The 23,276-nt window shown below is 43.5% G+C and overlaps 1 protein-coding gene across 1 annotated transcript in view; it reads left to right on the top strand.

Moving 5' to 3' along the window:
• Positions 1–23,276, top strand: part of lama5 (laminin, alpha 5) — a 92,059-nt gene that overhangs the window by 14,597 nt on the left and 54,186 nt on the right. The window contains 4 exon segments of the mRNA XM_065961145.1: positions 19,270–19,387; positions 21,058–21,176; positions 21,388–21,558; positions 21,799–21,896. Coding sequence (XP_065817217.1) covers positions 19,270–19,387; positions 21,058–21,176; positions 21,388–21,558; positions 21,799–21,896 — 506 coding nt within the window.

Genomic DNA, 23,276 nt, shown 5'->3' with positions numbered 1-23,276 from the left:
GACGTCTTTTTTGGCTTAATGTAACTTCACAGTGATTTCAGTGACATCATCATGGCCTGTTCAACATTTTGTTGTGTATTTGTGTCATCATGGAAATGTGAATGCACCGCAGTGTCTCTCATATGTTGTCATCGTCATTAAGGCTTCAAAATAAGTGATTTATTTCTGTGTGTGTGGTTTTCCTTTTTTGTTTCTCAGTCCCTTTATTCTTCTTTTTTTTTGCTGCATTTTCCACCATGACTCAGTCAAACCCTCGTTTTCAGTCCCATGAGTTAATAGTGGCTCTCTTTATGTTTCTTCATTTAGCTCCACTTGTCCTCTTTAGTCATTTATCAGTGGGCTTCTGGCCCTCATCTCGAGTGGCACAGTTGCCTTCATTCATTCCTCCTCCTCCTCTCTCCTCCTCATCCCCTCCTCCTCCTCCTCCCTCTCCGCTGACTCTTATTTCTGTCACCACACTCCTTCATCTACATTTAATCGAGTTGTTGTTTTTTTCCTCAGTCCGTCCCTCCCGTTCAGGGTTAAACGTTGCCTCTGATACTGTGTCCTCTCACACAGACGCACAAACGCTGACACACAGTGCACATTTTTCTCTCATTCATTATGTGTACTGGGCAGGAAAATGAGCAAAGAGAGAGAGAGAAAGAGAGAAAGAGAGAAAGAGTGAGAGAGAGAGAGAGAGAGACCTGACCTTAATAGGAGTGAGAAGAGAGACAGATGAGAACAAAATGATGATGTCGCATTGAAACCAGAATAAAGGAGGGATGATGGATGGATGGAGGCGGGGATGTAAATGAATGCATCGACAGATTCATATTCCTGAAGTCATCTCTTCTTCAAGTTGTTGTAGTTGAGATCAGTTCGTTGTTTTTGCCTTTTTTGCTGCTGTTTGGTATTTTTTGCTGCTCAAAAGCAGGACAGAATTCACTTCTAAGATCTGACTCGAGACAAACTTAAAGGGGACATGTTATGAAAAATCCAATTTTAGTGTTTTTGAACATTTATCTGGGTAACCTGAGAGTCTACTGACCCACAACATGTGAAATAAACCCATCCAGTCCTTTGGTTTGTGGTCTGCATAAGTCTTACAACACAGAGAAAATGCTCCATTTCAAATGTGCTCTCCTCGTGATGTCACAGTGGGATTCTGGTTAAAAAACAATCCCTCCCCTCCCCTGATATCTCCACCCATGGACTCCACCCCCAGACTAGAACAAAACTTTAGAGCAGGTCGGTCATTTGTATTCTTTCTACAGAGGAGTGATGTCTACGGGGAAAACTCAGGGGGGGGTCATTGCATTTAAAGAGACACACACACCAAAACGGAGCGTTCTGAGAGAGCTGGTTTATACAGGGTCACAAACCTCCTCTGGTGCTTGATTCATGTTATATTTTGACCAAAGCACAGCACAGATGTTTCATTTAGACCACAGGGGGACTGTTTGAAAAGGTGGAAGAGGAGGATGATATGTCCTCTTTAAAGGAAAGGTTGGTAATTTTCTGGGTCGAAATTGTCTTTAGGTCCTGACAGAAATGAATAACTCAGGTGCTCTGAAAAAGGAAACGACTACTTATTGAAACTGGTTGAAAAGGAGGAGAATATGTGACCTTCAATAATTCTAATTCTGGTGTTTAGAATGACAAAAATAAGGATGGAGAAGAAAAAGTTGGAGAAACACACATACAAAAAAAAAAGCAGATCCCTCCCCCAAACCAGGCGAAGGAGGGGGAGGCGAAGACGGACCAAAAAAGGGGACGATGGTGTGGTGATTAAATGAGAGAAAAGAGGAGTGGGAGGAGAGGAAGTGAAGAGGGAGTCCAGCTGTGAGACGACAGAAAAAGAATCCATTCATGCTCTATCTGTGATTGAAATGTCAAACGCTCTGTGTCATTATAAAAGCAGAGGAAGTGGTTACAAGTGGGCGCCTCCCTCTCTTGTTGCTGCCTCGCTGTGGTTGGTTTTTGTTGTGTGTGTGTGTGTGTGTGTGTGTGTGTGTGTGTGTGTTTTCATACTTGTGTATTTGTGGTAAAGCAGTGATTTTATTCCATTTTGATTGATTACATCTCCACAAACGATGAGAGTAGCTCTTTTGATTGCGACCCGGTTTGTGCTGTTTTTGTCTCCTGTGTCATTTCCTCGACATGCATGAAGTTTGTTCCAACCTGCTGATCTGTCACAGGTCAAAGGTCACGGTCAGGCTCTTCACTTTTTAACTTCCCGCTGCTTTGAACTCCCTGACCTGCCCTCAAACCACACACACACACACACACACACCCCTCCTCTCTCTCTGTCTCTCTCGCCCCGTTCACCTCGTCAACACTTTTTATCTTCTAACCTCCATCACCTCCTTTCTCTGTAAATCTTCTCTCTCTCTTCTTCCCCTTTCTTCTTTCACTCATCCGTCTCCTCTTGTTCACTTTGTCATCGTCTTCTTCCCCGCCGCGTGAGAGACGGACAGCTGGAGGTTCCTCCTGTGCTGCTGGCTGCTACTGGACGAGAAGTTAGATAAGAAAAGACAACGATGACGTGGATGGACTCGAGTAGAAAAGTGAACCACAACACTGGAGGAGAAGGGGATGAAGACGGAGGGGTGGTACATCGGCTGTACTCGGGGAGGGACCACATGCAAAGACATGAATGTTAAACAATCTGTTGCTTGTCTGCTTTACTAAAATATAAAACAGACAAAATCAACACAGATCAGACATTTAATTATGAACTTTCTTGTAAACAGTTTTGTACTTTTTTGATCTACGGGTACTTTACTTCCTGTTTAGTTACAAACCTGCTTTTATTTTGAAAGGAAATTAACCAATCAACATTTTGGAGCTCTCCATGTAGATTTGCTTCCTGTCTTGAGATTTAGCTTGAGTTTTAAAAGCCAAGTCATGGGGCGCGGGTAGCGTAGCGGCTAGTTCGCTGCCCCATGTATTATGGCTGGGTATTTCCCACAACCACACGATACAGCGGCCACGATATGATACATATCACGATACACATACAGTCACTAGGACAGCTGTTCTTTATTGTTGAGAATAACATCAGAGGCGTGAGGATACTACAACTTAAAACTCTTAATTTCAGGTCCTCAGAGATCCTAAAAAAACCTTAAAATATTTTAATTAACAGCTGTGGATTTGGTGTTATTGTGAACGGCACCATCGGTCAATTTTCTTACAAAAGTGTCCTCACAGTTTTCAACAACAAGGATTCTGTAACATCTGACATCGATGCTCCTTTCCTGCATGTCATTCCCCACTCTCTCTCTCCAAAATAAACCTTAAAAACAGACTTTACTCTGAAGTTATCATGTTTATTTTTCAGCTTTTCTCTCCATTTTGAAGATGAGATCAAAAGGTTAAATCAAAGTACAACATTTGAAAGATTCAGCCGTGATCAGAGCTTTTTAGCTTTTGATTAAACTGTTCTGAGGATTATATTTATGCTGAAGGAGCTTCCTTACAGACATGTTTTCTAAACTCTCCCTCGTTGATCCAGTTCAGACACGTCCCCTCTCTCCTGCAGGCAGCTCGACCCCTCACATCCCATTCAGCTGCTGAGTCCCTTTTGTCCGGCCGTGTTTGCTCGCGCTCACAGCCTCCTTTTGATGCAGCGATGGTCCTGAGCCCTCCCGATGACTTAGCACTCAGAGAACCTCTCAATGGGGCCTTTTATCACACCATTGTGTCAGTGAGAGTGTCGGTCCATTCAGAGAGAACAAACATGGAGGAAACAGTCGTGAAGAGACTCAGATCCTTCAGACTGGGAGGGGGAATGAGACTTAATGTGAAGTTAATTAAAAGGCAGATTAGATGAGCTAATCAGCCTCTTGAGGAGGGAGCAAACATTTTATTTTGAAAATATTCTTCATTCTGCTTTTCACAAAAATTCCCCCGCCGATAGAGAAACGTCCACCTGGAGAAGTTTTAATCTCTATTTAAGGACATTTCACCTTCCATGGACAGAAACAACCCACGGGCAGACGCTCGCTGTTTGAAGGATGTTTTAGACTCGTTCAAGGTCTGATGCTCGCTCTGTTTTTACATTCTCCAAAGGCAGGACCGTATAAGACCAAGTGAGAGAAGTTTAGATTGTTGTTGTGGAATTTCAGCAGTTGTTTTTTTTTTTTTTGGATCAACAAGCTGGAGCGACTGATTTTAAAATCTTAAACACACACAAAAAAAACAGTAACCGTCTGACGCTCTGTGTCCACCTAGCGTTTATTTTGAAGCAGAAAAAAAAAGCTTAGTGAAGCGCTCAAAGATTGCTTAAAAATGGCCGCTTTATGACCAACACTACTCCGACCGATTAATCAGCCAGCCGATATTATCGTATCCAGTGACTATCAGTGTCGGGTCATTTTATCTCAGATATGCGCTGATATTACTCGATTTATTGACGAGTGAAATAGAATTTAATTTGAGTTTTATTGTATTACACTGGCAGTTCTCTTTCACCAGCAGCACCATGCTCGTACATGCTCAGTTACTTTCCATTCGAGTGAACATCTTGTCTTCTTTATAAATCTTTTCCACAAGTGTTTGATAACTGCATCTGAGTGATCAACACTATAAATGTCTTTATCTATATCTCTCTACAGATCGAACATAAATCTAAGAAAGATATCGGCCAATTTATCGGTACCAGAATTTTTTCCACCCAAACATCGAGATCTGTATTGACCTCACAAATCCCATATCGGGCCCTAAAGTATAATATTCAAGATCGTTTTTTCCCATTCGCTATGAGCATCAAACAGAGGATGTTTGTCCTCCTACTTTGTCCTGACACAGAGCGAGGAGGATGTGGGTACACGGCACGATCCACAGGAGACTTTAATACGGGTTATATCATACATTTTGAAAAGAGCGCCGGTGATGACGTTGACAGCTGCAATATAAATATACAAAGGTGTATCACTGTCATAGCTTCGTACCGGCGGCGTTGCAGAATCGATGGAAAGAGCTGTTAAAATGGAAGAGTTCTTATTAAACCAAAATGTTTATTTAACCTTTTTTTATTTGGACATTTAATGACGATCACGACCAAAAATAAAGATGTAAAGTAGGAAAAAGCCGATCCACTGACATGTGAATATAATTGATTTTTGGCATCAACCCTTAAATTCCCGCGTTGGCGGTGTTTACAGTCGTCCAGCTGCAGCGTGAGACGAGTGTGAGTAGCTTCCTCTGTAGACAAAATGCAAACAGAAAAACACTTTGTGTGCCAGACTCGTCCTCGCCGAAGGACACCGTGGACTCTGAGACGTTTTTTTTTCTTCCTGCTCGGCCGAGCCGGACTAAGAATAGCCTGATGCTAATGTCGGCCCCCGCTAACGCACAATGAGCTCATTTAGTGTCCGAGAGGAGCCGAGGTCAGACAGGCTGGATTTAACTCTGATACTGTGTTTACTGTCAAACCTCCAGTGGTGAAAAACTTCAGCTGAACACTGAAGCTGCAGGTCTGACAGCTGAGCTTCTGTTTTTTACCCTTTAGCCACTTTAGCACCATGACTCCGCAGCTTATTGGACTTCAGTCGTCGTCCCGAGGAAGAGTCGATTTACTGACATAGGTTTGACTGACTCAAACCCCCTTCAGAGAGTAACTATTGGACTTTCTTTGAGTTGACTTATTATGTCACACAACAAACCCAATCACCGAACAAGTTAGAAAGCAGCAAACTGTCAAAACATGAACAACTTCACAGCTCTTTACATTTCATACATACGTCCAACAAAAATGCACGGGGGGGGAAGTGCTCTGCCTTTTTAGTGCGGCCGCCCCGAGCCCTCCTAAAACTTTTCAGAAAGGCGCTGTTGACGTCCCCGGCACTCTTTTCCTAATGTTTGATATTCCCTGTATTTTTGGCCGCCTACAGATCTTGTCTTGTACCCTCATCCTCCTCGCTCCACGTCTGATCGGGAAATAAACGATCTCAAATATGAAACATGCAGTAAAACGTAACTGAGCAGTGTCGGTCATACAGCGGCCGTTATCAACAGACTGTTGTCATAGTGACATAACGCTTCATGCAAACACTCCTGAGTCTAAAGCCAGCGCTTTTCTGCCCGCATAAAACGCCAGGCGGACATGTTTGGTGGTCTTAAAAAAGCCTAAAGAAAGGGAACACTTCATACTAAGAGGCTGAGAGGTGGACTGTTCCAGAGCGTCAGGGCAGCTACTGTACAGAAAATGCGCTAACGCCCTTTAGCCTCCACCGAGGAACAGCCAGGAGCGGCTGGTCTGATGACCCGAGAAGGTCTGATGAGGGAGAGAGGGTGGAGGAGGTCAGAGATGAAGAAGGGGACCAGGCCATGTAAAGCATTACAAAGAAATAAAAGAACAATGGCAGAACACTTAATTAAATCCATTAAGCTTATTTCACCATTTATTTAATTAATTTCCTTCTCGACTCGTGTGTAAGGTTTCTTCTTCTTCTTCTTCTTCTTCTTCTTCTTCTTCTTTTCTTTACAAAATTGCAGGAATGTGGATTTCTCTGAAAGCTATCTGCAGCTGATCAGTTATCGCTCCACATATTCCACTTATCCACATTTTTCTCTTCTGTGAATGAAAGATGAAAGGCAGACACACACACACACACACACACACACACACACACACACACAAACACACAACCCGCAGTACGATAAAGTGTGAAGAAGAAAAAAGGGGGGACAAAGGGAGCGGAGCAGTGTGAGGAAGGAGGAGGAGGAGGAGACAAAGAGAGAGGTTCACTCCCGTTAATGGGACGGTAAATATTGGTTTAAAGGGGCTCAACTTCAGCACATTGTTTGAGTTTCTCCTCTTTTCGTCTGTCGGATGAAACAGAAGAGGAAGGAGGAAGGAAGGAAGGAAAGGTCACCTAGTTTAAGTTCATCTTAACTTAACCCAACAAAGAAATGTACTCATGTCCACTTTGAGATCAGAAGCAGGGTACATATAGTTAACAACTTTAGGACATTTTTGGGCTTTTTCTTTCTTTACTGGAACGGACAGATGAAGAGAGACGGTCAATGTTGGGAGGAGAGGGGGGGGGGGGGGGGGAAGTCAGATTCAATCGGCGCCCCAGAATCTTTCAATTTTAAGAGATTTGATTTAATCCAGAGTTTCTCTGTTTTTCTAAGTGATCAAACTTCTGGCTCTTTACTTTAATATCAAACTTTAACTCAACTCAAAACAGGCAAATCTTAAGTTTGTGTTTTAGCTGATTTAAGATTGTCAAGTTTTCCTCCTTGTTGACAGATTATACACAGACATTATTAGAGGTTTTACCGCCATGTTTCCCTCATTTCTCCCCCAAAAAGGTTTTTGATCTTTACAAAGTAGAGTTTAAAAAAAGGATTGCAGTGTTGTGTTTTTTAGAATACTGACAAAAAAAAGCTCTGCATGACGATCAATTCAGTTCTTTATTGAGATGAAGTTGTAAGTTATGACTTCATGTCTCGCTTCATGTTCTCCTCGTGCAGCATATTTGCAGGAAAGTTTTGCACAAAACTCTCTCCAGCTCTCTTCAGACTGTCGTTTCAAGCTTCGATATTTACGCCCCTGTGACAATTCAACTTCAATCTGAATGTGATGGAGGAGTAATGGAGGGATGAGGTGATCCCCCCCTCTGTACCGTCTTCAGAGGTAGTAACAGAGCTGAGACTGTTTCAGGGGAGCGCAGCGCTGTGTGTGTGTGTGCATGTCTGACTGAGTGTGTGTGTGGAGCTCCTGCTGTGCGCAACTCTGCAGCTCGATGTGGTTCACAGACTGAGACACCAACACTACACCGCTGCAGATTCAATATGAATGTACAGAGACGTGATGACGGGCTGAGCTTAGTTACTGCACTTCAAAAAAAAATGAAAAAGCAGCTTCCTCTCTCTCTGCCAACTCTGTGATCTCTCTGGATTAATAGAGAAAGTTGTGTTTTTGATGCTGGAGTGTTGTGCTGCTGCAGGAATGTCGTACTGACAGAGGAGTGGAGGGGGGATGGGGGAGTCGATAAAATAAGGAAGAGGAGGGAGGAGAGCAAACAGAAGGGAGTGTTTTCCCATAGTTAAGTCATAAAACGTGTGTGTGTGTGTGTGTGTGTGTGTGTGTGTGTGTGTGTGTGTGTGTGTGTGTGTGTGTGTGTGTGTGTGTGTGTGTGTGTGTGTGTGTGTGTGTGTGTGTGTGTGTGTGTGCATTGGGGGTCGATCTGTTTCACACACAGCTAGTCGAGGTTAAAGCAGGGAGCGTGTGGACAGATATCGGTTGCACATTGATTGGCCTGATTTGTAAATTCTTGGGGCGATGGTGGCTCAGTGGTTATGCCGCCACGCCCCGTGTACAGAGGCAAAAGTCCTCGACAGCGGGCGTGGGTTCGAATCCTACTTCGGCCCTTTGCTGCATGTAACCCCCCCACACACACACACACACTCTCTCCTCACAACATGTCCCGTCTCTCTTCAGCTGTCCTCTCAAATTGTTTATTAATCAAAGAACATATTTCTCCTTTTAACCTCCTGAATGTTGCATCATTTCACCCTTGTGCCACACAGACCGAGTTCAGGATCTGTACCTGAATCTGCGGTTAATCCTTTAAGATAATAAAATCCACTTGGACGGCTTCAAAGAAACAGATAAGTGAGGTTCAGACTGGATGGTTTCGTCTGAAGCAACTGAACTAGGGTGTGTGTTTATATGAGTGTGTGTTTGTGTGCGGCTCAGATAGCAGGGAGTGTGTTAATGAGGCTTAGTCAGAGTTCAGAGACTGTGACGCACTCCACGGACCAAAGTCCACATTTAAAACCTCATCACACTGAGCTCGAACCTCTGTGGAGGAACACATCGCCCTGACATCGAGGACGACAGAAACAGAGAGCGAGACGAGGACAGACAGAGAGACGGATGGAGAGGATGTGTTCATGAGAGAGTGAAGAAAAACAAGCTGAGGGCTCCAGTCACTGGTTCCTTTAAAACCAGCAGCTGGAGCCCCTCAGCTCGCCCTGTCACCATTAACAGTCAGCTCTCCACTGTAACACACACACTGGGGACTTTTGGCATAGTGCAGATTATTTTGTAACCGTCAGCATGATGGACGCCGAATGTTCTCAGAAATGTCTCATTAGTATCTCTATTTATTTGATAAATATTTATTTTGTCATAGAATCATTAAAGTCTTAATATGCGATTTTTCACACTTAAATATAGAAATCAAGTATCTCCTCTGAAAATAACTCTGTGAGTCATGACTGTCTACAATGGGTGTAACACCCGAGTCCCACTGTCTGTGATGTTTTCAGAGTTTTCAGAGTCCTATCTTCACTTTGTTTACATCGCCAGGACGGCCGGCTGACTCCTCCCCTCGTGTATAAAAGTTGTTTAATTGAGGGACTAGAGAAAAGAAGAATAACATACTGTACTCACTGCTTAACTGTGTTTCTAGATCACGCTCATTTCAGGTAAATTTACATGCAGTGTGAAGATACCAGCATAATAAAGATCACTAGCATTAGCATGCTAACACAACAATGCAGCGCGAGTTGTTTTGGTTTCATGCTGGTGCTCAAGGGCGACATCTGCTGGATGAAAAAATCACATATAAAGCCTTTAAGTGGTGCATTATTGGGCCGAAAAAGGGAATAACCTTTTACAACAGGGTCCTAAGTCTCTAACTAGACTCTTCTCCTCTGTCGCCCCCCGGTGGTCAGGAGGAATAACCAAACTCCATTCGATCTGCAGAGTCCCCTTTGCACCTTTAAGAAAAACCTAAAGACCCAGCTTTTTATTTTTCCAATTCTTTGATAACTGCATTTGAGCGATCTACTGATACATGTGTGATAGATATCGGCTGATATATCGGTATTGGATTTGTTTTTTCTCTCCACTCGGTATCGGCCCCAGAAATCCCATATCGGTCGAGCCCTAGTTTTTTTTTGCAAAACTCCTCTCCTCCTCCATCTCTCTCCTCATTAAGACAACCTGCTCTCCCCTCTCCCCTCTCTCCTTATCTCACCTCCTCGTCGTCTTGTTCTGCACTAATTACTGTATGTGCCCCAGCTGTCTGATTCAATAAGAGAAGAAGGGAGCACATAAATGAAGGGGAGGAGGAGTGGGTGAGTCATGAAACGTGGAGAAAAGTCAAGGTCACAGGAGAGGAAGCCTCCCTTCAGTCTGCTCCTGTCCTCCCTCTCTGGATCAGTTTTTTATCATTTCTCTCCCAGAGTTCCTCCTCCTCTCCTCCTCTCCTCCCGTCTCTGAGTTTGGAAACACTTTCAGCTTCTTCTTTTTTTCCCCAGGTGACATTCTCAGTCCGTCAGGCTGCAACATGTCCGAGGGAGTGAGGGAACATCTGAACTCTGTCAGCGTTATCTTATCACTCTGACAGATTTTTTTTTTACAAAAACCCTGGGAACAAGTGTGGCTCACTTTCTCTTTGGGTTAAATCAAGCGACTTTTTGCCTTGATTCTTAATTTATGTATTTCCCCCTCGTGACATATATGAAGGTTTTCTTTATGTCCAGTGTTTTTGTGTAAATTAGGAAAGAAATTTAAGAAATTAGCAAATATTGGGTGTGTAGGACTTGTTTTTTTGTTGTTGCCGTGGTAACCAAACAGGTGTGGATAGACTCATAATCAGCTTTTATTGTATTGACCTTGTGTGTTCAGACTTGAAGGAATTTGAGTCACGAGGCATGACTGGACAAACTGTCATCACTTTTCAAAACTGTCCTCTCTGTCAAGGTCTGAGACACACACACACACACACACACACACACACACACACACAAGCACACACACACACACACACACACACTCTCATGCACACACATGCTTGATTCAAGTCGGCCACATTTGAAACTGTTAAATTCGGCTTCAAATTCAAGATGATAAGAAAATGTTGAAGTTGAAATCAAAGATCTCCCTCAGTCCTCGCGTCCATGCTGAAATATTTGTTGGCTTATCTGAAACTTTGTGTGTTTCAAGTGTTTCAAGAACTTGGGCAAACATGCATACAACAAATTGTTTGTTGAGACTGACAAATAAATGTCAGGCTGCTTTTCCTCCATACAGTACAAAAAATGATTGCCTCATTGCATGAAAAGAAAGTGTTCATAACTTTACGTCGGGGGTTCGATCCCCAGCTCCTGCAGTCCGATGTGTCCACTTGTTTTGTTCTGCTTTTATTTTTGTACTGTCTTGATCTCAGAGTGCCTGAGAACATCCTGTTTGGATTACAAACTTGCTTTTATTTTGAAATATAAGAGCCTCAGTAGATTGAAGGTTTGACTTGTCCCCTCAGCCCTTCAAAAGTGCAGCGTGGGTCGTTCTTTTCCCTCACTGTGACTAGAGGGAGACACTGCTGTGGCTTACCTTAGGGGGCACCTAAAGGAACAAAATGGCCCCGATTAATGTTTGCGTTAATTAAAGCAGAATTAACTCTCAAAATCTAAATCTGAAAAAATGGACAGGAAAAAAGTCATTCAAACTAAACGTCTCAGAGAGCTCTCACCTCCCTTCTCTCTACTTCTCCCTCCCTCCCCCTCTTTCTTCCATCCCTTCAGATAAGGATTATCTGAGATGAAGCCTCAGTCAGTGTTTCCATGACGGCGTTTTATCTTTCCTTCTCCTTCTATCTTCTTCACGTCTGCTCTTATTTCCTCACTATCTCGGCAGCTCCTCTCATCGTCTTCCTCTCTCGGCTCGCGGCCTCTTCGCCTTCTCACCGTCACCTTTCGTTTTTTTTTGTTTCTCCTCTGTGGTGCTCTGATCCTTCAAGGGTCTCATAGAGTCAAAGAGTCTGGAGTCGGAACATTTCCTGTCATCACATTTCCTGTCATCAACTGTGTAAAAAACATGATTCCTCGTGTGCCAACCAGACACATTTCAAACAAATCAGGGTGGTATCCCTCCGTTTCTCCAGGAGTAAGTCAGTATTTCCGACTTTGTGTCACCCCTGGAACGCAGCTTTAACCCGGCTTACTTACTTCCTTCCTGCCCCGACTTGTCAAGAGAGCGCATACATGCAGAACTCTTTAACTCTGTGCACCAGCGTGAAGATGGAGCGGGAAAGACAGACAGTCAGTAATCTTTACATTTCTGGGCTGTTTGTAAAAAACCTCTGAGATCACCGGCTGAGCGTGTCGGGGCCGGTGGTGTGTGTTTGGATGTATGGATGTTAAAGGTGTGAAGCTGCTGCAGGTTGTCTGAACATCTGTAGCCTCTGGGCAGTGAGATGCCAGCTGTGTGGTTTTGGATATGGAGGTTGAACATGCAGCCTGTTATTAGGTTTCCTTTAATGTGCAGGTTGATGTCGCTCCTTCTCTCTCTCTCCTCTCTGTTTTCAGATCGCCGTGGCAATTAGCTGAAAAGTTTATTTCACTCTTCTCTAAAGTCTCAGCAGTCTCAGGTAGGAGGATTACAGGTCAGCTAGCCCTGAGCTAAAGGTGACCTTATGCAGCTTTAAATGTGAGATATCTCCACCCTCGGCCTGGGGCGGACTAAATCCACCTTTAGACCCGGATTATCTCTCGCCCTGTCAGGCCTTTCTCATTCAGCACTGTAGGTCATTAGTTAAAGATGACAAACACAGATATGAAGGCTGTGCATCTTCACCGGTCCCACCACTCAGATTCACATTATCCTGCCAATTATTCGATTCCATTTGATATCAGGATGCATCACGGTGGGCTGCATCCACAGACTGTAAATATTAATGTATGAAGCCTGAGTGACGTCACTCATCTGTTCCTGCAGGGGGCGCTGGAGGCTCATCGGCAGCAGCCACCATGTTGGAAATCCTGTCTCAGTCTAACTTTCAGTCAACCTAACGACAGGCTGAGAGCTGGAGCTGAGGCGGGTTTTAAACCTCCTGACAAACCGTTACACCGTGCCCACCTGTCAATCATGTCAGCTACATGCCTAACTCTGGATATCACGTGTTGTTCATAAAATCAAAACGCACAGTTTTGCACAGTATGTAAATTCCACCACCAGGGGGCTCTCAATCAAAACAATGGCAGGGAATCATGGGAGTGATTCTCTCCGCTACTCCTCCCCCCCCCCACCTCAGATGAAAACAATCTCTGCATTGACCGTCGTCATGACGACCCGGGTGAAGCCGACCTGAGGAAGAGAATATGTTTATGATGCATCCGAGTATAATTTTCATGACGGTTTTTATCACAGCAACACAAACAGCAACAGGACGGCAAGCTTTCAGTAACAGCTCACACTTACTTATGCACATCCGGTGTTTCCATGGCAACGATAAACATGTCGTCTATGCCGTGGTGGCTACGTCAAGGCAGCAGCGAGGAAAGACATTATGTTACAACTACAAAATGAAGGATTTCTCTTTGATAACTGTTGGAAATATTTGAGGTAATGTACTCAACAAGTGTTTAAATCCTTCTAAACTCATTTACACCATTCATCACTTTGTGCTCTTTAGTTTGGCTGCAGGACCCCCCCCCCCCCCCCCCCCAGTCTTTGAACTCTCTTTAGAGTATAAATCAGCGTGTTCTGCAGAAGTCCGAACCCTCTGCTTTGATAGACGCAGTATCACTTTCAGCACTTATAATTCAACGAGACACATTTTAAAGAGACGGCTGGAGAAACATGAGACTGTGCTGAAAGTCTCTCCATCGGGATTCCTCGTCGGGAATCCTGTCGTGGAATTTTTTTTTTTATAGTAGACGGACATTCCCGATCCCCTGCAGAGCGAGTAGCTCGGTGTAGACGACCTCGACGTACCAACAGATGTTCATTTCCTCCTCTGGAGAAAAGTACTCCTTACATTTACGAAGATGTGACCACAGTAGTGTCTCTGTTTGCAGTCTGGAAACGTGAAGCCCCCCCCCCCGTTTATAATTATTATTATTTTTTAATTGGCCAGTCTGATGTCATCCCCAGGCCGCCAGATGAAGAGCTACAGCGTCACATTAGCATGTAACTGATTTATCATCACATCTGTGAGGACGTCGTCGGCATCACAGGAAAAGTTTCATGAGGCCGTTCATGGACGTGACAGTGAGAGAAAGAAACAGTAGGAAGGGGGAGAAGAGTAATGGAAAACAAAAAAGTGAGGTATGGATGCGTACATGTTCAGGGAGGATTAGGAGAGGAGGGGAAGACGCTGAGATTGACTTGGAATTCGAGGAATGACCCCCTCGCTCTCTGGAAGAAGTCCAAGCTCGACACACACACACACAAATGAATGCACGGAGCAGTTGTCGTCTCTGGGGAATCAACTTTTTTGACTTCTTCTTCTATCAGTGAGGAGGAGGTGTGTGGGGGGGGGGGGACAGCTGCTCCTCAGCCTGGCACCGCTGTGTGAGACAGATTAGACCGCTTCCTGCGACTCCTCTCGTTATCCGACAGTCAGAGATTAAAGCTGTCGGGGAATCTCAGGACAGCGTTTTAAACTTTTTAACATTCGACTCACACAATCTGTCCGTTCTGACATGATGCAGCTGCCCCCCCCCCCACACACACACACACTCTACACTGTGTGTGTGTGTGTGTGTGTGTGTGTGTGTGCATGTCTCACTCTGTGTGTATGTGGAGCTCCTGCTGTGCTGTTCACAGACAGAGACACCATCATCACGCCGTCACAGAATCAATATGATCGTACAAAGACGTGATGACGGCTGAGATTAGTTAGTTACTTTTTTTGGTGGGAAAAGCATTCTGCAGAGGGCGAGGATCTTTTCTGCCTCTCTCGCCTTTTCTCTTTCTGTTTTGACGCCCTAAAGACGCCAGAATAATCTGCCTTGTTTTTCCGTTAGGAGATTTGGACACACACACACACACACACACACACACACACACACACGTGTTGATGGTGGTGTTACATGTCTCTGCTGTGGTTTTCTGTCGAGAAAATTAATCCGCTGTCTCAAGTTCTCTTCTTTTAATCGTCTGTGTTGTCATGAATATGTCCACACAAGCACACACACACACACACACACACACACACACACACACACACACACACACACACACACACACACACAGTATGAACTCTATACTTCCAGCTCTAGGTGCTCTGTGTGTTTCTCCCTCTCTGTCCTGCAGCTCCGTTCTTCAGTCAGTCCTTCGTCTCTTCCCTCAGGAACATCTGTGGACTTTCTGTTTATTTACCTTTATTGGATTTATGTCTCTGATCTGATTAAAAATAACTTTCTGTTTTTAATTTAAAGGATAGCGATCGCCCACAGAGACCAGCTCGCTTTTGAACCGTGAAACAGTTGATTAGATTTTGACGCTGGTCCAGATTCTGATTCCAGCGATTACATCTTCATTTCTTTTTTCAGCGTTCAGAGATGATTTAGTAATCACTTAATGTCTCAAAGGAACATTCAGAAAACAGAAAAAAATGAATTATCTTGATATTTATATGAAACAGACGTATCAATGATTGATCAGTTACAAAGTTAGTTTGATCTGCTCGTTGTTTAAGAGAGTTTTATTTAAATGGACATTCTTCCTTTGATAAAGAAATAAAATGATCCTGCTTCACTGGTGACTTCTTGAAATGATCCCTTCACTCTCTCTCTCTCTCTCTCTCTCCCTATCTCCCTCCCTCCTTCTTTCCTCCCTCCTTAATCCCTCCCTCCTTCCCTCCATCCTTCCCTCTGTCCTTTTGTTGTGTGCCTCCGTCTTATCTCCATGGTTACCTGAGGCACCGGGAATGTGGTGCCACCAAGGAATGTGTACAATTATTAAACCAGCCAGGGGCCAGACACACACACACACACACACACACACACACACACACACCTGCATTCCTCAGACGTATACACACATCAGTACGCACTCGGTCACACACTCCATACGTTCAAACTTTATCTCTCGATGTAAATATTTGAAAACATTTCTTTTTACTACTTGACTCAAACAGACTCTGACTTTAATTTTCGATTTTGTTCCTTTTAATTTTAAAATATCTTCAAATTAATTTCAGTAGCTTTTTAATTTCTCACATCAGTTTATTATCTCCCCTCAGTTTGACCTGTTACTGGCTGCTGGTTGTCATGGTAGCAGTCGTCTGATTGATGGGTGGACAGGCCGCTCAGGGAGGCTGACCTGGGAAGCCGCCACTAATCCATAAATCCTGCAGAGGTGTGTGTGTGTGTGTGTGTGTGTGTGTGTGTGTGTGTGTGTGTGTGTGTGTGTGTGTGTGTGTGTGTGTGTGTGTGTGTGTGTGTGTGTGTGTGTGTGTGTGTGTGTGTGTGTGTGTGTGTGTGTGTGTGTGTAAAGGGCAAGACGACTGACTGAGAGAGTTAAAGAGAAACTCTAATTATCGTTTGAGACGCATGATGTCATCAGTCAGAGCTTTAAAAATTCCACTGTACATGACCAATCATAACAAAGCATTTATTAAAGTCAAGGTTTGTAATTTCCTCCAGAAACACTTTTGGTGTAAATTGTCTTTAGGTCCTGACAGACATTAATAACTCATGTTCTCTGAAAAAGGAACAAAGAAAATCCATCATCTGTATCAGTTTGTAAGTCTGTAAAAACTTTAACTAATGTCTGCCACGAGGTACCAATCTGATGAACCAATCACACGCCTCCATGTCTCCCTGCTCGCTCTCTACCGAGTTTATACTGTGAGTTTACTTAATGCTGAATGGGGCTGAGGGGGCGTGGCTTCTGGAGCAACAGCGCCTAGCATGTAAGTGAGGGGGCGTGGCTTTAGAGGGAGCACAGAGGGGATTTTTTAAGATTTATTTTGGGCTTTTTGTGCCTTTAATGCAGAAAGAGGACAGTGGATAGAGTCAGAAACCAGAGAGAGAGAGAGAGGACAGTGGATAGAGTCAGAAACCAGGGAGAGAGAGAGAGGACAGTGGATAGAGTCAGAAACCAGAGAGAGAGAGGACAGTGGATAGAGTCTGAAACCAGAGAGAGAGAGGACAGTGGATAGAGTCAGAAACCAGAGAGAGAGAGAGGACAGTGGATAGAGTCAGAAACCAGGGAGAGAGAGAGGACAGTGGATAGAGTCAGAAACCAGAGAGAGAGAGGACAGTGGATAGAGTCAGAAACCAGAGAGAGAGAGGACAGTGGATAGAGTCAGAAACCAGAGAGAGAGGACAGTGGATAGAGTCAGAAACCAGAGAGAGAGAGAGGACAGTGGATAGAGTCAGAAACCAGAGAGAGAGAGGACAGTGGATAGAGTCAGAAACCAGAGAGAGAGGACAGTGGATAGAGTCAGAAACCAGAGAGAGAGAGAGGACAGTGGATAGAGTCTGAAACCAGAGAGAGAGAGAGGACAGTGGATAGAGTCAGAAACCAGAGAGAGAGAGAGGACAGTGGATAGAGTCAGAAACCAGAGAGAGAGAGAGGACAGTGGATAGAGTCAGAAACCAGAGAGAGAGAGAGAGGACAGTGGATAGAGTCTGAAACCAGAGAGAGAGAGGACAGTGGATAGAGTCAGAAACCAGAGAGAGAGAGGACAGTGGATAGAGTCTGAAACCAGAGAGAGAGAGGACAGTGGATAGAGTCTGAAACCAGGGAGAGAGAGGACAGTGGATAGAGTCAGAAACCAGAGAGAGAGAGGACAGTGGATAGAGTCAGAAACCAGAGAGAGAGAGAGGACAGTGGATAGAGTCTGAAACCAGAGAGAGAGAGCGGGGAATGACATGTGGAAAGGGACCACGGGTGGAAGTGAATCCAGGCCTACCGCTTGAGACGAGAGTCTCAATACATGGGACGCGCGCCCTAACCATTGGGCCACCAGCGCGCCCCTTGAATTAATTTTCTTCTCACTTCCTGCCATCACAAAGTCCAAAAACGTTGAGATTGATATTCCAAATATCTGATCCCGTCTCGTCCATGCTCTCTGAGGTTCTTGCTGAACGCCAGAGTTGTCCACTCCTGACTCGGAGGAGAAGTTCAGAGCACGTTCAGTCTTGTGTTTTCACTTACAAACCTCCTTTTTTTTTTTTTCTTTGAAGGATCTTCTCTGAACTTAAGGTTTCTCTCTGAGCGGGTCAAACTTTAACCCTCAGAATCAGATCAGAGGAACGCTTCTAGGTTTTTCTTCTTTTCAATATCTTCGGCCCCCCCTGAGGGACTTTTCTGTTTCCTGTCCTTTAGATCCCCCGGTACACACACACACACACACACACACACACACACACACACACACACACACACACACACACACACACACACACACACACACACACACATTTCTGTTTTCATCAACCCTGACTTTGTCTTGTGTTTGAAGTCAGAACCGACTTTCTTTACCTGCATAATATCCTAAATCTGTTTTTGCCTCTCAGGGAAGAAACCTCAGAATGCACATTTTCATTTTTTGTTTTTTTTACTCCAGCTGTCGTTCCTCATTTATTAAGGTTAAGGTTATGACAGCTGGACAGACGGAGAAGGATGGATGAACTTGAGTCTCTTGTGTCAACAGAGAAAAAAAAAAAAAAGATGACACATGCACCCTTCTGCTTTCCCTCCATCCCTCCATCCTTCAGCCCCTCTCCCTCTCTCTCATTCATCCACCTTGAACGTTAACCAAAAGCATTCCACAGTGACGGAGCAGCGTCTCTTTGTGTGTCATTTGTTTGTTGTCATCACCTGTCAGAGCTGCCTGTCAGGAGGAGGAAGCTGCTGATGGACGATCACAGGTCGTCCCTGTGTGTGTGTGTGTGTGTGTGTGTGTGTGTGTGTGTGTGTGTGTGTGTGTGTGTGTGTGTGTGTGTGTGTGTGTGTGTGTGTGTGTGTGTGCCCATGAGAGCAGTTTGTCATCACGTCTGAGCAGCTTCATAGCCGGTCAGGAAATGAACGAGGGATGACACAAGAGAGAGAGAGACGGAGTCTGAAACTAGAGAAGCATCTGGTGCTCGTTACTGACAGGAATCAGTTTTATCATAAAACCTCGTAACTGAACGTCTGACATGAGGAAACAGATCAAACAGGTTGTATTTGGTTATGATGTGACGTCTCTCTGACGACGGAGGCTGCAACAGTTTACAAGTTTTATTAGAAGCTGGCAGGATGATTTTTACTCAAACTGTAAAACATGTTTCTGTATTGTAAGTGTTATTTTGAGTATTTCCACATCACTGGGGGGACACGACCTTTTTGACACCACATTACTTATAAACATGTAAAATATTGTCACCCTTATGTTGAATATAAAATATGTGTACTGTATGTTAAGACATGATGACAATAAAAAATGATAAAAAAGAAATGTCAAGTAACAACCTAAAAGTTGGTGAGAAATGTTTAAATAATAATAAAATAATAATTTATTTTCCTTCCCGATGTCTCTGCAGCTCTTCCACGTGGCCTACGTCTTGATCAAGTTTGCAAACTCTCCCCGTCCTGACCTTTGGGTTCTGGAGAGATCGGTGGACTTCGGGCAGACCTACAAGCCCTGGCAGTTCTTCGCCTGTGAGTAGAAACACACACACACAGATTGACTTTCCTCTAATCTCAGAGCGAGACGGCAGCTGATTGGCTGGTTGGTTTTGTTGATCAGATCCGAGGGGGGGGGGGGGAGATCATTACATCATAAAGCTGCCAGCTGATTGGCTGAGGCAACTGTCAGTCCAGGTGGGCTGCAGGGGAATTCCAGGCATGTCTGCCAACAGGTCGTAGCTTGACGTTCACCGGAGGAGCAGAGAGGGTTTGAATCTGTGAATCCCACATAATGAGCTGCTGTTAATTATCAGCTTTATTAAACGCTGCTCGAGGTGTGAAGAATGGAAGAGACATTAAATCTCCTGACAGCTCTGACCCAAGAAAGTCGATAAATCAACTTTTTTAAACTCACTTATGGCTTGTTCTCAAAATTGCATAAAGTGGTTTGTTTAGTGCTTTCAAAAAAGGTGACACAAAGACACACTCGTTCAAAACAAAGTCTCCACAGGGTAGAGTACAAAAAGCAGGTTTATTTTATTTTATTTTATTTTATAAATGTTTTATTTTCTATTTTTTATTATTATTTTTTATTTTTTATTAAACATTTCTTGCAAATGTATGAAAGTAAAAAACAAATACAAAATATGGTTACATTCTGTACAGAATTGCCAAGGGAACCAGCTGCCATGTCAATAATTAACAGTACATCATTTTAACGTATAGATGTGAAATGACAATGTCTTAAAGTGCAGTTAATGAGGTCTGGACTGAATATAAGAATAAATGAATCAAATAAGAATGAATCAAATATACAAGGGCATATCAGTTTTCAGTTTTTTTATTAATTGGGAAAGTTTCTTCAAAATATCATAAACTGTTTGTGCAATTTTTCCTTTAACAAATGTTAAGGACTTGAGGTAGAATTTAAATTCATTAAAAAAAACAGACAAAATTGGGGGATGACTTTAAAAATCTATTTTTGTGTATAAAGAATTTTGTCAGACAGAATTACATTAAAGCAGACAAGGCGGGAAACATGAGGAGCAGGATGTGGAAGACAGAGACGAGGGTATGTAACAAAATTAAACAGGAAATGACAACAAGAAAAAAACTTAAAGGCAGGGTGTGTGATTTCCTCCAGATCCAGATTAGATTTTGGTTTGAAAACAGACATTAATAACTCAGGCACTCTGAAAAAGGAACAAAGAAAATATGTCACCTGTATCAGTTGTGTAGACGAAGCACTGACGGAAAGCTATTTTCAAAATCATGCTGTTATGGTCTGAGCGGAGTGTCAGGAGGAGGCGGTGAGTCCTTGTCTTCTTGACATTTAGAAAAAGAGAATAAAACCACAATGATGAGTCTCATAATGTATGTATTTTCAGTGAGATGAGTTTAGAGAAGCTTCTGGTTTTGCATTCCAGTAATTTTTTGAAGACTGTTATTTAGTTTAAACACAGAGCAAAGACCCTCCTCTAATTATCACTGACACCCAACATTAAGATACCACAAGAAGGAGAAGATGTTCACACATTTAAACAGTTTGTGTTGTGTTTTCTTTGATGCCTGTGTGTGTGTGTGTGTGTGTGTGTGTGTGTGTGTGTGTGTGTGTGTGTGTGTGTGTGTGTGTGTGTGTGTGTGTGTGTGTGTGTGTGTGTGTGTGTGTGTGTGTGTGTGTGTGTGTGTGTGTGTGTGTGTAGCCTCCAAGAGAGACTGCATCGAGCGTTTTGGACAGAAGACCATCGAGAGGATCAACAATGACGACGACGTCATCTGCACCACAGAGTACTCTCGAATCGTCCCGCTGGAGAACGGAGAGGTGTGTGTGTGTGTGTGTGTGTGTCTGCAAAACATATTTCACTTTAACGTCCACCGTATGTCACACACACTTTACTCCCAGATCTGCAGGTTTAATTTTTTCTTTTCAAGACTGGATTTCTTGGTGCTGAACTCTGGGATATTGTGTGTGGACACTTGTTTTTCCGTTTTAAAGGTTTCTTTTTTGGGCTTTTTGTGCCTTTGTCCAACAGATCGTCGTGTCCTTGGTGAACGGCCGCCCCGGAGCGCTGAACTTCTCCTACTCGCCGGTCCTCAGAGACTTCACCAAGGCCACCAACATCAAACTCAGTTTCCTGAGAACCAACACGCTGCTGGGACACCTGATGGGCAAAGCGCTGCGTGACCCCACTGTCACCCGCAGAGTGAGACCTCTTACACTTTAACCCCATCTTTGTTATATTTCACCAAAAAAAAAAAAAAAACACTGACAGGATCGTTTTACACTCTCCATGTTTTCCTGTATTTATCTGCTCTTATCTCCGTCTGTACTCCAGTCTGTGTGCCTTTTATGGGTCTACCTGGCTGCTAAACAAATCCATCTTAGGGACAATAAAGTAAAATCTGATGTTAATGATGGTAATGTGTGTTGTTTTGATTTACAGTATTACTACAGTATCAAAGACATCAGTATTGGAGGGCGCTGTGTGTGTAATGGACACGCTGAGGCCTGCAACGCAGAGGACCCCAACGACCCCTACAAGTAAGATTTTATTTAGAATCCTTCAAAGGAACATTGAGTATCTCACACACACACACACACACACACACACACACACATTAAGGTGGAATGAGACGCACCGTCATGGCTCCCAGACTCGTGGCAAACCACCGTTGTTTTGACCGGGTTTGCATCCTCAGATTGCAGATGAGAGGAAATTCTCAGTTAGACGCGGAGTTAAAAAATTTATTGATGTTATCATGTCGAGTCAGACATGTCTACCTGCCCTTCACACACACACACACACACACACACACACACACACACACACACACACACACACACACGAACTCAATGCTGCAAAACAGCACCTTACACAATTTCATATCCTCGAGCGATGGCTCTGATCTGAAGCTCGCAGGTTTCAATCATCCCCGGCTGTGGTTACTTTCTGTGCCAGAGCTCTCTGTCGGCGTTCCTGCATCACCTGTAACTCAAATCAAATACGAGATCTGTGACAACGCACGAGAAAACAGAGAGGGAGACTCAGATTGAATGAGGACATATAATGGGATCGCACAGAAGCTTGCACCACTCTGCAACGTTGTACAAATAAATAAGAAGGTTTATCTAGCAGAGATTTATCAGAGACTCAGTTTCAGATCTGCAGGGACAAGTCTGCGATGTTTATACCAAAGCCAAAATCAAGCCATTAGTGTCAAATCTCGAGATAAAACAACAGATCAAAACGAAGGTTAAATACCAACCTGACGTTGGAAATTAATTGAAGTGTGTCCTCTGTCAACGGAGATACACATTTGTTCACCAATGACTTTCAATGCATATTAATCCAATTTAATGCAGTTTTTAGTCTTTAAATAGTTTGTTTTACTTAAACTTTTCCTCTTGTACATGTGAGAAATAATGCATTATAAGACGTCTGGATGTATGTCATTGATTGACAAGGTTTGAAACAGCATCACAAAATTCTACTGTCTGCGTTCACACATGCAGCTCCTCCAGGAAATATCAGTTTTCTGCAAGTGTGAATGCCATAACATAAGAAAGTAAAAACCTAAAAAATATAAATAAATAAAAAGCGAAGACAAAAAAACAACAAATATTCCAGGATGGGGGGAAGAGTCTTGACAACAGGTTGGATGACTTGTTCGGTATAGTTTCAAAAACCACATCAAATTGTAAATTCTATAATAGATATACTCGTTCAACAAATCTACATATTCTGTCACATTAGATACATTTAACGGTACACGTATCAGGTGGAATGAAGCAGTTACAGTTTGTGTTTTTATTCTTGTTTTATTGCATGAGAGAGTTGAACATTGAAGACAGGTGGAGAGAAGGTGCAGGATCAAATCTGAGCATTCTGTAAGCAACAAATGATGACAATGTGAAGTTTAA

The sequence above is a fragment of the Labrus bergylta genome, chromosome 12 (assembly GCF_963930695.1).
Source record: "Labrus bergylta chromosome 12, fLabBer1.1, whole genome shotgun sequence".
In the NCBI taxonomy this organism is placed as follows: domain Eukaryota; kingdom Metazoa; phylum Chordata; class Actinopteri; order Labriformes; family Labridae; genus Labrus; species Labrus bergylta.
The sequence above is the reverse complement of the archived record's forward strand: the minus strand, read 5'-3'. Positions and strand labels throughout refer to the sequence as shown.